This window comes from Haliotis cracherodii, unplaced genomic scaffold (assembly GCF_022045235.1).
Source record: "Haliotis cracherodii isolate W230 unplaced genomic scaffold, xgHalCrac1.p SCAF_10, whole genome shotgun sequence".
Classification (NCBI taxonomy): domain Eukaryota; kingdom Metazoa; phylum Mollusca; class Gastropoda; order Lepetellida; family Haliotidae; genus Haliotis; species Haliotis cracherodii.
The window spans coordinates 20,681,278-20,696,460 of NW_027266265.1; the positions used below are offsets into that span (position 1 = coordinate 20,681,278).

The 15,183-nt window shown below is 42.8% G+C and overlaps 1 protein-coding gene across 3 annotated transcripts in view; it reads left to right on the forward strand.

The window, feature by feature from the left end:
• Positions 1 to 15,183, forward strand: part of LOC139454191 (phosphatidylinositol glycan anchor biosynthesis class U protein-like) — a 94,525-nt gene that overhangs the window by 8,028 nt on the left and 71,314 nt on the right. For all 3 annotated transcript variants that reach the window (XM_071235757.1, XM_071235758.1, XM_071235756.1), the window contains exons 3-4: positions 12,113 to 12,181; positions 12,412 to 12,474. In XM_071235757.1, the coding sequence (XP_071091858.1) occupies positions 12,113 to 12,181; positions 12,412 to 12,474 (132 nt within the window). The remainder of the gene's footprint in view (positions 1 to 12,112; positions 12,182 to 12,411; positions 12,475 to 15,183) is intronic.

A 15,183-nucleotide genomic window follows, 5' to 3' on the forward strand; every position in this document is an offset into this window, starting at 1 on the left:
AACAGATCCCGAATTAGCCAGACAAATTCGTAATCAGTATACAGGAAGTTAAGCCATTTTGTACGATCTCATGCTTCGACACCGAAAGATCACCAGGAGCAAAAAAAATGCGACGTGGATTATCAATCTAAACGTCCCAACGAGATCGTTGAAGGGTATTTTAATGTTGTTCGAGGACCCCTCCGATGCATTTAAAAGAAATATCGAGAAGTTCTACAATCCCAAGATTACAAAAGTAGAATTGACTATCGAGGGCGTGCCTAATCAACTACATAGTCAAGGAATGCTAGCGTATCAACAATGGGATGAGATTAAAAAAATCCCTTCTATATAACGAAGCCCAGAAGTTAACGCGGTCGCAAAATATCTGTCTCTCGGGGATGTATCGATGGGTGAATACCTCACCACGAAGTATTCGCTGTGGCTCGACATGCGAACAACGGACGATGACCAACTACACGGTAGTGGGCGGAAAATAGAAAATGCTAGCGGGGTGTTACTATACAGATAACGAAGCTCCAGGAATCGGCTGGTAAATTAAACATATATTTGTACGTGATTATGGATGCGCAACTTTATATACAGAAGGGAAGATTCGTGCAAGCAATCTATTAATAATCTTTTACCTAAAGAACCGCACTGCCCTATTGTCTGCAGGCAAACGGGTTGTGGAAAAACAGCTTTTATTCTAGATATTTTACAAAGTCATTATCGGGACGTTTTCGACCATATTATTATTCTGTGCCCGACTATAAGCGTTAATAAAACATACCTATCGAGAGATTGGGTAATGAATGACGACAGGGTACACAGAGTCGATCTGGGCGATCGTTTACAAGACTGTTTACGAGTATGTCACGAAAAATACAAAGGAGAATCAACTCTTTTCGTAATAGATGACTGCAGCGCGAGTAAAGAACTAACCAAAATGAAAGATATGCTTTCGTATTTAGCATTCTCCGGACGGCATACTCAGCATAGCGTTTGGGTACTTACTCAAAAATACAACTCTGTCCTGAAAGTTCTGAGAGAGCAGACCAAATGGGTAGCCCTGTTTCATTGCAAAGACTGAGATTCATTTGAGGAATGTTTACGCGAAAATGATGTTATTTATACCAAGCTCGAACGAGATAAAGTCAGAAAAATGTTAGCAGCAACGAAGCATTGTAAACTCGTATTAAAAGCCGATCAACTGCTTAGCAAAAATAGCAACTGTTAAGCAAAATTATAGCAAATATAGCAACTGCTAAGAAAAATTATAGCAAAAATAGCAACTGCTAAACAAAATTATAGCAACTCCTAAGCAAATTATAGCAAAAATAGTAACTGCTAAGCAAATATAGCAAAATTATAGGAAAAATAGCAACTGCTAAGCAAAAAAGGGCAAAATTATAGCAAAAATAGCAAAATTATAGCAAAAATATAGCAAAAAGATTGCAAAATAGCAAAAATATGATAAATTGAACATAAGTGCTTATTATGTAATTATGTGGTTTGAAATCCTCATTCTTTCGCAACAGTTTATTATTACTGGTTGTATTGGATATACCATATTATATTATGTTAGACTTAAATATCTCCTTAGGTATTACATTATGGAATGCGTTGAACTCATCGAACAAATGCTCAAAGAACCTGATCAACATACAGAAGAACATACAGATAAATCTTTAGATAAACATAGAGAAAGACTCGCAGCTTTGGTAGCCGGTGGAAAATGTTCCCAATATTTGGGAGAAAATTATACCATGGAAAAAATTGATAACATGACCGATGAAGAATTTAAAAAACTGTACACGAGTTACGAATCTAGACTGGGAGCTACCATGACTAAAACAATAGGTTCGGCTATGTTACAACTATACACAGTTATAGCTAGTACGTTTCTTCCTATCCCGGCTAAAATGATTACTAAAGCCACACCACCCAAGCTAGATTTTAATGGTTATGGTATTGGTATGATCATTCTTGACATTGGATTGGCTATGGCTACATCAAACAAGGTCTTATCCCAGAAGACATAATGAAGTAATTAAACATATGAATATTTTATATTCATATAAATATGGCAACAATTGCGATGGGGCTATTGTTAATGCTCTAGCTTTTTCAGGGAATAATTATTTATTTTCTACTCTGAGGGAATCAAACGCTAAAGAAGTTAAAGAGGAGCGTAAACGACATAATAAAGCATTAGAACAACTCGAAGCAGCCAAGTCACAATGGAGAGATTAGATTTTATTAATGAAGGACTGCGTAAGCGAGGAAATTCAATTCAAACGTTTAAGGATGTTGAATCTGCCATGCACGAATACTTTCTTGTTTATGGAAAAAGACTTGACCCAATACAGAGACCAACAATAAGTCAGTTTTATACACCATCAGAGGAACAAAAAAACAGAGAGATAGCATTCATAATGTTGGGAATGACTGGTGTGGCTATTTTAGGTTATACAATAACTACGCTTAAACCATGACCTGTGAATAACCCTGACTGTTAATCTATAAATAGCGCTGACTGTTGTCTATTTTTAGCTACACATACGCTATGAGCTATTACGTCAACTAATCTATAAATAGCGATGACAGCTATGACTCACCAGTGGAGATGTGATTTACCTTTTAGACAAATGATATGATATGTGTATAACCATGAATCTGCAAATATACACTCATCTGTGGGTATTTACTGTGGGACCCACTCTTATAACATCAGAAAGGGTTTGAAAAATTATGTTTGTTCTCTATGTGGGATTGAAGTCAAATGTAGTTACTGTTTATGTAAGAGTCAGGAAGCAGATTATTTACGCTATGAAGAGAGATTACATCAACGAGAGGAATAGGTTGGGGAGAATACGTATTTATATATGAAAAACAACCATTTAGACAATTGATTCATTTTGTATATACCATTAAATCACAATGGTTTTTGTCAGAGAGTTGAACTCTTTGGCAAAGCAACGTGGTCTACATGGATATTCTCGAATGAGAAAAGCTGAATTGATTGATTTACTCGGTTTGGAATACAACAAACCCCAGACTGTTAGAGAACTCAAAGCTCAAGCAAAAAACAGTGGGCTGAGAGGTTATTATTGAATGAGAAAAGCTGAATTGATAGCTTTACAAGATAATAATCAACCTGATGATAAAAATAATAAATCCGATGATGAGTTAAACTTTGTACCCACATCCGCCGGCGTTGGTAAATATCTAAGAGGTTGGAATATGGATATTAATTCCAACGTGGATGTTAATGATGTTAAGCCCATCGTATCAAGCAATATTAACGAGTTAGATGATTTACATAGTATAAAATACCAGCTGACGATTAAAATGTCGATAGCACTGAATATACCGAACCATATTTCCGAAGCAATCAAGAAGTTATAACCGAATCCGATACTATAAGCACATCATTAGATACATCAATTCAGAGGATACAAAAATCTTTAGAACGCTGGACTAATAGAGGTTCGGGTTGGGGTTTGGATAAAATAGATAGTTTATATTGAAATATAGCAAATTATATGCCTTTCAAAGGTGGATCTTATATAGATTTACCCCCGTATTATAAAAAGAAAAAAACCATAATTAATATAAAAAATAAATCCGATGACTGTTTAAGAATGATGATAAGATCTGCATTGTTCCCCATAGATTCTAAAATTGCAAATAGACCTTCTAGGTATCCCCAAAACGATTTCATTTCGATCCCATACTGATAGCCAAAAAAACGTTCCGCTAATACTTGAAATAGCTTAGGCCATTTTAGTGGTCCGCGTTTTTATTTATACGGCTTAGTGCATTAGCTACTTCTGTTGAATCTTTCGAGGTTAATGGCTATGCCTCTTTGTATCGACTAGCCACATCCACTACGGTTAAAGCGTATTTATACGTTTTGCGTCTTACCTTATTATGGGGAAGAAACAAGAGGTCAGCCTGATGAACTTCATTCGTTGTAAAAATATCAAACTTCATCGGTATATAACGTGGTGCTGGTAAGTATATTTGCCACATCATTGTTTCTTTAACCAATCCCTGGCCACATCTTTAGATACCTTAGCCGCGGTGGCTAATTTTTGTATTGCTCTTATACCTTTCCAATATCCTCGTGGGCTATAGTAAATTTTATTCATTATTCATTAATATTGATGTTTCTTTTAATACGAATGATGACGATCGTTGAATCGCATCAGCGTTTTGACATAAATAATTCCCCCTGTAGTGGTGGTATAGGTATATAAATCTAGCTCCAGTGGAGTTGCGACAGAATCCCCATTACCTATACTACTGATGTATAGTGCTGGGTTACGAGCTGTGACAAAGATTTCTTGTGCATATATTTTGGCATTAAAGACATCCTGTATGAGCCGAGAAATCGTGGCGACGAAAGCTGAGATGTCATTTGACTAACATTACACGCGATCACATGAAAAGATGGAAATAATAACTTAGATGTCAGTTTGGGAACTTTAAGATATATCTTTGTGTAGATTTTATTACTTTGTATAATATATTTAAAAATTTACTTTAAACATCTTTATTTTGCTGTTCGATGAGGACCCGTTGTCAAAGTGTGTCAGAGAAATTTATTTTCAATAACATTGCGGGAAATGGTGAATAATTTTTTGATCTATTGATAAAAAATGATAAAATCAAATGGAATATATATTTCAGACATTGCGAAATGTGATAGATTTGATAAATGAATGATATGACAGGTTGGTTAATAAAATTATAAACTATTTTGACGTGACTTGGCCAGTCTACCCTGCAGTGTCTGGTGAGTCATGGCTTATTGGCCGGTGTACCGGCCAACAGTGTTGAAAGAGTTAAACTGCGCTTTGCGTTGACAAGCTTTGATGGTATTAGAGAAGGATCCCAGCGAGAAATATCAGAGTGACTTCCCTTTGCTTTACACTCGAAAGCAAATTATTTTTTTGTCTGAACTTTTTATGCATTTTTTAAAGTGAATATCTGCAATAATTAAGAAAGGAGTAATTTGTATTTTTATTTTTTTCATCATTTGAAAGAGCAGCGCATCCGTGAACCAAGAAATAAAAATATGTCGCCTTATGTTACTTTGTTCAAAACATCAGCAGTGGGGACAATGTTTTCAGTATCTTTGCATGCTTATCTAAGAGATACTTGACAAGACTGAGTAATCAAAAGTTGATGCCGTAATTATTATCCCCCGCCCAACACAGTTGGCTGGGGATATAGAAACGGGCTCGGTCCGTCTGTCACATATCGTTTCCGGAGCATAACTCAGAAACCGTTCAATATTTTTTATCAAACTTTGCAGGTCTGTCAGGTACATGCTGAACTGGTGGCTTTTGCTATTTAGCAATTGTAGAAATTTTTATTTTTCATGTTTCCATGGCAACAAGATGGACTTAGGTTCCAAACTCTTCTTTTTTTTACAATTTCCATGACAAGTTCCACCTCGGTTAAAAAAGGTTAGGGTTTGTTTAGATTTAATTATTTCATAAATTCTGCAACAGGGGCGGGGGATATAGCCACGATAGTGGCAAACTCTTGTTATATTTTTTACTTATCCTGCATTACTCCTGGATGCATATTACTGCTTGTTTTTGACAGAGAAAAGAGCTGTGTGAAGCTGCTTGAAGAAGTTGCTCCAACTAGCTGAGAGTCCAGCCCATCATGCACCTCCCACATGACCAAAGGAAGTGACATCACGGATCCTCACATTACTCTTCTCACTTGATGAGAGAAGACCTGTTTTTTGTTGTAACATAAACTGATTCAAACCCTCACGTGTTTGCTATCTGAGTTAATGTTTTTTGTCTTTGTGTTGTGCCTACGGTTTGCATTTTGTACATTCTATGTTTGATAAACATTTGGATAACGTTATTGGACACTTACTGGAGTTTTCTCAAAAGAAAACATAATGCCAGGTGTCTTGTTCCAAGTAGCCATCTTGAATATTTTACGTAGCCAGCAGTTTTTGAACTGGTTTGCGTTCTATATTCTTTTTGCTTGGTACCCCACGATTAGCGTATCCTCGCAAGTATTGTTTGTTTTGTTGAATGTTGTCTTACGTTTGTCGTAATATTTATTTAATAAACACACAGAGTGGGATAAACAAATTATAGCCTACATAATCGGGCGGGGACGCATTGTGATTTTACACTGCTTCGTTGCAGATATCATGCCCTCCTGCTCAAAGTGCCGGCGTAATATGTCGGCGTGGCATCTCCACCCCATGTGCCTTAATTGTACATCTCAATGCCTCCAGGGTCAACGATGTAAAGACTGTTTACTGCTTTCACCCACAGCTTTCAGTCAGTACCTCCGTGTGTGTCAAAACTCAGAACACAGCAGGCCAGGAAACACTGGCGCACGATGTCAGACCGATCCGAGAATTCACCTACAAGATCGGCCATCTCGGATGACTACCCCCCGACCTCAACTGCTACCTTGATGTCGGACCCCACGGTCTCTCTCTACCCAGAGCACATTGACGACCACAACAGCGTCTATCTTAACGGCGGCGACCACCTTGACGCCAGCATGGCGCTCACATACCAGACGGCGCCTATACTATCCTTTCGGACAGACGCTTGATCTCCCACATGCACCCCTGCCTATGGCACAGACGCCCAAGATAGACGACTCTCTCCTCCAGTACATTCAGTACTTATAGGCCAGGCAGCCATCAACGCCAGTGCCTTTACAGATGCCTCTACAAGCGCCTCCACTAGCGCCTCTGCAGACGCCTCCCAAAGCAGCCTTTCAGCTGGCGCCTATCTACACAGCGCCCATACAGACGCCCGCGCCTTTGCCTCCGCCGCATGGGCCGACCTCACAGATGCCTTCTACCTCTCATCACTCCGCGGACTCGGCTTCCCCAAGTATGTCTTCACGGCGGAGTGACAGCAGATCTTCTCAACGGGGTCATTGATCTATGAGCTCCAGTGACTATCTATCCGACTCCTCGGAGGGCGCCTTCATCCCTTGCTATGACGACACCCCTACGGACGGCGAATTCAACCTGGCAGTCAGATTGGAGGCAATCGCTCCCTTGCCTGGCCTAGAGGTCGATAGCAAGACGGCCATCCTTGCGGACCCCACCTTGATCCGTCCTGACCCACTGATCAGAGACATGATCTCAGCTCTGGATGAGGACTTCAGTAAGCTGTCACTGACTCCGTCCTCCAGGGCCCACGTTATAGACGAGATGACTTCCCAGTGCACTCTCTTCACTCCTTAGATGAGGACATGCACCGCATGACGGGATCAAACCGCTCCACCTCAGTCCAAGTTTCCGACAGCAAACTCGCCTACGTGGAAACCGAGATTTGCCACACGCTCAAACCTCTCTCACTGATGGCTCGTCCCCCAAGGCTACACTGCAGAAATTATCGGAGGACAACCCCCATAGGATTGATCATCTAACTACGGTTGTATCCTACCTCCAACGACAAGTGGAACAGATGCGCTCTCACATGCGCCTCTCTGATTGAACTCACTACCACTAGACGCCTTGGGCCTTGTCGAATTGGGACCCTGAGTTCAAGAGAGACCTTTTGCGTCAACCTTGGTCCGGCTCTGACCTTTTTAATGGACAGATATCCGAGACACACCCCCGGGTCTCAGCCTTCGCCCGTGATGAGAAGGCTCTCTAGGCCATGGCCAGGGTGTCGCAGCCAGCCTTTGCTAAGGCGTCCCAGTCTGGCTCCTACCAGCCATGACACAACACCCTCCAAACTCGGGGGCGGGGCTCCACCTCAACCTCTCGGGGCAGAGGCAAGGGGTAAGGAAAGTCCTCAGGCACATACCAGTCCCGTCGCGGCTACCCCAAGGGAGGTAATGCCGACCGTAGGGACCTCAAGTGAATCCCCAGACAGGCAAGTTTTCGCCACCCCAGTAGGTGGGAGTCTAAGTCACTTCTGGCAGAATTTGGAGATCCTGGGGGACCCATATGTCACCAACATCATCCGGCACGGGTACAAGCTGATGCTTATAGACGACCCGCCACTTAGTCGTCACCCATAGTGGACACATCTTCCCCCAACACCCCTACCCAACAGCAGCTAATGAGCCGGAACATCACGGCGCTGCTAGACAAGAAAGCCATAGAGGTTGTACATGCCCCAACACCGGGCTTCTACTTCTTCCTGGTCCCCAAGAAGGACTCTGACAAACACAGGATGATCAACAACCTGGCCGCTTTCAACAAACGCTACCTGGCACGTCCACCTTATTGCAGGATGACCATGCTCAGGCTACTGCGATCCCAGATCCAGGCACATCCGCCTGGATATCGAGGAAGCCTACCTACATGCCCCTATACATCCCGACGACTGGAAATTCCTCCGCTTCATCTTCACAGTTCCATTATCACTGGGCGGTCCTTCCACACAGCTTACCAAGCCGATAGCCTCATATCTCCATCGCCGGGACATCCAATTCGAGGCTTACATAGACGACTGCCTAACGGACCATCGGGACCCTGTCACTCTACTCCGCCACAAGGACTTCACCCTCTGGCTCCTACACCAGCTGGTGTTGAAGATCAACCTCAGGAAGTCAGAGATGACACCCTCCAGGCACCTTCAGTTCATCGGGGGCCTCTGCCAGGCGGACCTCAATCTCATCTCTGTACTGGTGAGACCGGTGGGAGTGCATGCAGGCGCACCTGACTTCAGCTCTTCACCTACAACGCACTCTGCGCCAATGGCAATTACTCCTGAGCCTCCTTACATCAGGCGCCAGGACCCCTCCGTATCCATCATCCTCCTGGATCATCTCAAGCAGCATCTCCGGTGGTGGACGATGGAATCAAATGTCTTCGGCGGCGTCACCTTGACAGGGCTTATGACCTCTCCATACAGGAATGGGGCGCACACCTGGAGGGACAGGTCGTCTCGAGGCTGTGGTCAGCCGATCAGCGTCTATAGCACATCAGCAACCTCGAACTGGAGGTGCTTATCTTGGCCATCGCTCACTGGAAGCAGGCCTTCAGACGCGCCCGGCTCTCCATCTTGATGGACAACATCACTGTCGTACGGTGCCTTCGGAACCAGGGAACGACTCATTCAACTTTGCTCCTTCAACAGATGTTCCGATTGTTTCACCTGGTGGATCATCTGGGGATTCAGTTCCAGGTCCACCACATTCTGGGCTACCAAAACATCCCCGCGGATGCCCTATCTCGGCCAGGCAAAGTGGCTCCCACAGAGTGGAAACTTCACTCAGACGCCTTCGCTCTTGTTTGTCGAAACCACGGTCTCCCCAACATAGACTTATTTGCCACCAGCCAGAACAACCAGATCCCGACCTACATATCTCCGGTGACGGATCCACTGGCTTGGGCAGTCCACGCTTTCAGTGTCCCCTGGGAAGGACTAAAAGCGTACGCTTTTCCGCCACCTGTACTCCTTCCAAAAGTCATCCAGAAGATCAGATTGACAAGGAACCTAGATCTGACTTTGGTCGCACCCTGGTGGCCAGCGAAGGCTTGGTTCATCGACCTCAGAAAGCTGTCTGACGCCAACCCACTGCCACTCCCAGATTGGCCAAATCTGCTGATCCACCCTCACAGCAAACAGCCACACCTAGGACCAGAGAGGTTATGTCTTCACGTCTGGTCCATTTACAGAGAACACTGAATGCCAGAGGCTACTGGGCCAGAGCGGCTAGGGCCATCACGATGGCACATCGCCCAACTACCAGGAGCCTCAATGATGACAAGTGGCAAACCTTCGAGAGCTTTTGCAGGAGTAAGCACCAAGACCCCACATCTGCATTGCCTCAATTCCTGGCCGAGTTCATGCTCCATCTACGTACCAAGCGTAAACTCAAGGGCAGAACCATCATGACCTACCTTGTGCCGCTCAACTCCGTCCTGGTAGTTCCGAAAGATCGACGCATGACGATAATCCCGTAACTCCAGGCACTGCTCCACTCATTCAGACTGGAAGACCATAAGGCGAAGTTCCGTCCCCCAGCTTGGGACTTGAACGTCATTCTCACCTCGTTCTCACCTCGAAATGTCGTCATTCTACAATCTGACGAAAAAAGACGATCTTCCTAATGGCGCTCGCCACTGCAGCCTGTGTCGGTGAGCTACTCGCCCTAGACGTCACACGGGTCCTCTTTGAGCAGGGAGCACATGGAGCCGTGCATCTGGGCCTGTGTTTGGACTTCATTGCAAACAATCAGCTCCCAGGCTAGCCGGATAGATCGTTCCTCATCCCCCCCCCCCCCCTTCGATTGTGGGCACGGAAGATGAACTAGAGCTCCGTCTATGTCCGGTTAGAGCGCTTCATTGCTACATCCGACGATCCAAAGAACGCCGTAGACAACGACGACGCCTCTTCATACTGGTATCTGCGACCTAGCAAGCGGAAGTCAGCCGCAACACGATTGCCTTCTGTCTGCAAGCCATCATCCTCCAGGCCTATGAGGCCGCAGGATTGGAACCCCCACGCTCTTACAACCCACATGAGATCCGGGCAGTTGCCTCTACCATGGCGCTACACAGCAACTGTTCTCTACGTGCCATCATGGAGTGATGTTTCTGGCGATCCAAGATGGTCTTCGCCAGTCACTACCTGTGAGACGTTGCATTAGAGGATGTGCAATACATGCACAGCTTTGGTCTGTTAGTAGTGGCCCAGCAGGTCACCACTACTACACGTCATTGACCACGCCTCCAAGTCAGGAGCCTGCCTTTCGACCTCCCCTGGCGTGAGCCCTGGAATTGAAGGTTCATACCTCATTTGCATACGGCTCGGTGCTCCAGTCTAGACCTAACCGAGCGTTATTGTCAGTCTGTGCAGTACCAGGACACAGCATACGTAACTCTTCCCTTCCATGTAATGGTCATCCAGGCCGACCATACAGCCAAAGACGGGCTGAGGGAAACAGAGTTTCCCTTAAATGGAGTGGTCACCTGATGCCGACCACACAGCCGAGGACGGGCTGAGGGAATTGGAGGTTCCCATACATGGAGTGGTCAACTCCATCCGATAAAGATGCATTAAGGAGTAATGCAGGATAAGTAAAAAAATCTAGTAAAATCCTAGATATTTTTTATATCTGTATACTTATTCTGCATTATTGCATCTAAAGGGACCCACCTATCGCAGATCTACCTCCCCAAGATGCCTTCCAATGTTTCAGATTCAAGAGTACTGTGAGGATCCGTTACGTCACTTCCTTTGGTCACTTGGGAGCTGCGTGATGGGCTATCCTCTCAGCTAGTTGGAGCAACTTCTTCAAGCAAAGATATTCACACAGCTCTTTTCTCTGTCAAGAACAAGCAGTAATATGCATTATGGAGTAATGCCGGATAAGTATACAAATATAAAAAATATCTAGGATTTTACTAGTATCTCCTGCCACGAATTGGAAGGCGATATAGGAATGGGTTCTGTCCTTCTGTTCATCCCATTTCGTTTCAGGAGCAGAACTCAACACCATGAGATATATTTTAACCAAACCTGCCACATAGATAGATCTAGTGGTGAACTGGTGGCATGTTGATAGTTTGGGATTTTTTTACTGATTAATTTTTCGAGTTTCCATGAAAACGACTTTGACTTAGACTAAAAATGACGGCAGTGCTCCTTTCCAGAGCAGATCTTGAAAACAGTACTATATTTCTTCATACAAATGCAAACAGAGTGATTTTTCTGCTTATTTGGATCTTTATCCCCCTATTTTTCAAATATTGATGAAGTTGCATGCAGCTTTATCAATACCAAAAGACAAAAATGGCGGATAGGTGTCCTGTAAAGTCCATGTGTACCAAATGTGATGTAATTGCTGAAATATTGATTGCCCGTGGGACTTGAAACGTTATACAATTTTTAAAATGTGTGAAGCTGTGGGATTGAAATGCTTCATTGAGCTACATGATGGACCTACTTTTCCAACGATATAATAGATTAGATTTTTAAGTAGGCGCACATTGGACACTTGAAAGAAGCTGCTGGCTTGACCTTTGAAGCATATCAACTTAGGCTGGTAAATGTTACCCAATACATACCACTTCATCATGTCTACATTGTTGGAAACATTCTTCCTACATGCAATTATCCGCTAACTACTGCAGTAAGTGTGAGGTGTGTTTTATTTGCAGACACCCATCCTCCTGAGGCTGCTCCAGTATGTGGCCAAGGTACCACAGATGACAGACATTCTATTTGTTGTGAGTTGAAACAAAACTTTTGCATTAACAACTGTTATTTGCACTCTCAACAGCATAGTTATTTTACAAAAATGAATTTACAGGAACAAATAACTTTTCAGAACTAATCAAGTCTTTTGATTGATCGTTGGCTTTACTAACAATGTTTTGTCAAAGTGATGATGCTTTTGCTCCATTGTGATGGAAACAGGTGTATGTACATGATGTAGTGTTTATTTATGTAATTGCAGTTCATGGATGTACTCATTGGTATGGTTCTGTCCAGAATTGCTATGGAATTTGGACGATACATGGTAAGATTGTTACTTCAACTGTGGCTGTCTATGAATTGCATCACCTATGGGCTTTCTTTCCTCATTAAGCTGATACTAACTGTGGTAACCGTATCTTTGTGCTTCTCCCTATTTAAACGGTTTTGATATTGACTTGTTGCTACACAGAATTGTTTATATAGCTAAATCAAGCCTTGTATGGTTACCGCAGCTAAGCTGACACGATTTGATATACCTGACAAACTTTTCAGGCAGCAATTAAATCACATAAATCATTCCATCACATTTATGAACTGAAACAATAATCAGATCATTTACATGATGATTGAAAGTCAAGTGAGCTTATATCCATCCGGGCCTGTTTTTCTCTCTCTCGTTTCTCTGCATCGTGTGTCTTGCATTGTCCGTTGGATGTCATAAACATCTTCTCTTGAGAAACCACTGGACCAGTGAAATTGAAACTTGTCATTCTTGTTTAACACCAGTGATAACACACCAATTCATTCAAGAAGTAAATGAATCAGATTTTCAATTTGACGGCCATTGCTGCCATATTGTAAAAATATTTATGGCCATTACATAGCCATTTATTGTCCAAGTGGAATATAATAAGATGTGCTTAATTAACACTGGGGCTCAAGACATGTGTTCTGTCTTTTCCTATGTTTTAAATTTGTACCTTTATTTGACCTGTTCACTTTGTCCATGCTACTGACTGTAAACATAATCTCTTCAGAAACCACTGGACCAATGAAGCTGAAACTTCACAATCACATGCTTCTTCCCAACAATGATAGCACCCCAATTTTTTTAAGAGGTTTGAAACAGATCTGATACAACAGCCATATTGAGAAAATGTAATGGCACTTCTCTGTCATTTTGGTTCAGAATACAATGTTTCACCACCTATGTTCCAATGTTTGCAATATTTTCAATTTTGTTCATGGCTATGACACTGCTTTTTGACTATGGCAAAGAAGTATTTTTGGCTCTGAATATTTCTCCCATTAAATTGCTGGCTTAAGAGATGTGTGTTTGGTGATATATCTTGTTGACATCAGTAAATTCTTGTGCTAGTTTTTAGTCCTCAGGCTTTATGTCAACTTCATGTCACATTGGCTGTACAGATGTAGTGCTGCATGTCATAATGGACATACAGATGTAGCACAACATGTCACAATGGACATACAGATGTAGTGCTTCATGTCACAATGGACATACAGATGTAGCGCAACATGTCACAATGGCTATACAGATGTAGTGCTACATGTCACAATGGCTATACAGATGTAGTGCAACATGTCACAATGGACATACAGATGTAGCGCAACATGTCACAATGGACATACAGATGTAGCGCAACATGTCACAATGGACATACAGATGTAGTGCAACATGTCACAATGGCTATACAGATGTAGTGTTACATGTCACAATGGACATACAGATGTAGTGCAACATGTCACAATGGACAAACAGATGTAGTGCTACATGTCACAATGGACAAACAGATGTAGTGCTACATGTCACAATGGACATACAGATGTAGTGCTACATGTCACATTAGCTATACAGATGTAGCGTAACATGTCACAATGGCTATACAGATGTAGCGCAACATGTCACAATGGACATACAGATGTAGTGCTACATGTCACAATGGCTATACAGATGTAGCGCAACATGTCACACTGTCTATACAGATGTAGTGCTACATATGACACTGGCTATAGAGATGTAGCGCAACATGTCACACTGTCTATACAGAAGTAGTGCTACATGTGACAATGGCTATACAGATGTAGTATTACATGTCACACTGTCTATACAGATGTAGTTCTACATGTGACACTGGCTATACAGATGTAGCGCAACATGTCACACTGGCTATACAGATGTAGTGTTACATGTCACACTGTCTATACAGATGTAGTGCTACATGTGACACTGGCTATACAGATGTAGCGCAACATGTCACACTGGCTATACAGATGTAGTGCTACATGTGACACTGTCTATACAGATGTAGTGCTACATGTCACACTGGCTATACAGATGTAGTGTTACATGTCACACTGTCTATATAGATGTAGTGGTACATGTGACAATGGCTATACAGATGTAGTGCTACATGTCACAATGGCTATACAGATGTAGTGTTACATGTCACACTGTCTATACAGATGTAGTGCTACATGTGACACTGGCTATACAGATGTAGTGATACATGTGACACTGGCTATACAGATGTAGCGCAACATGTCACACTGGCTATACAGATGTAGCGCAACATGTCACACTGTCTATACAGATGTAGTGCTACATGTCACACTGGCTATACAGATGTAGTGATACATGTGACAATGGCTATACAGTTGTGTTGCTACATGTCACACTGGCTATACAGATGTAGTGATACATGTGACAATGGCTATACAGATGTAGTGCTACATGTCACAATGGACATACAGATGTAGTGCTTCATGTCACAATGGCTATACAGATGTAGTGCTACATGTCACAATGGCTATACAGTTGTATTGCTACATGTCACACTGGCTATACAGATGTAGTGATACATGTGACAATGGCTATACAGATGTAGTGCTACATGTCACAATGGACATACAGATGTAGTGCTTCATGTCACAATGGCTATACAGATGTAGCGCAACATGTCACACTGTCTATACAGTTGTAGTGCTACATGTCACAATGGCTATATAGATG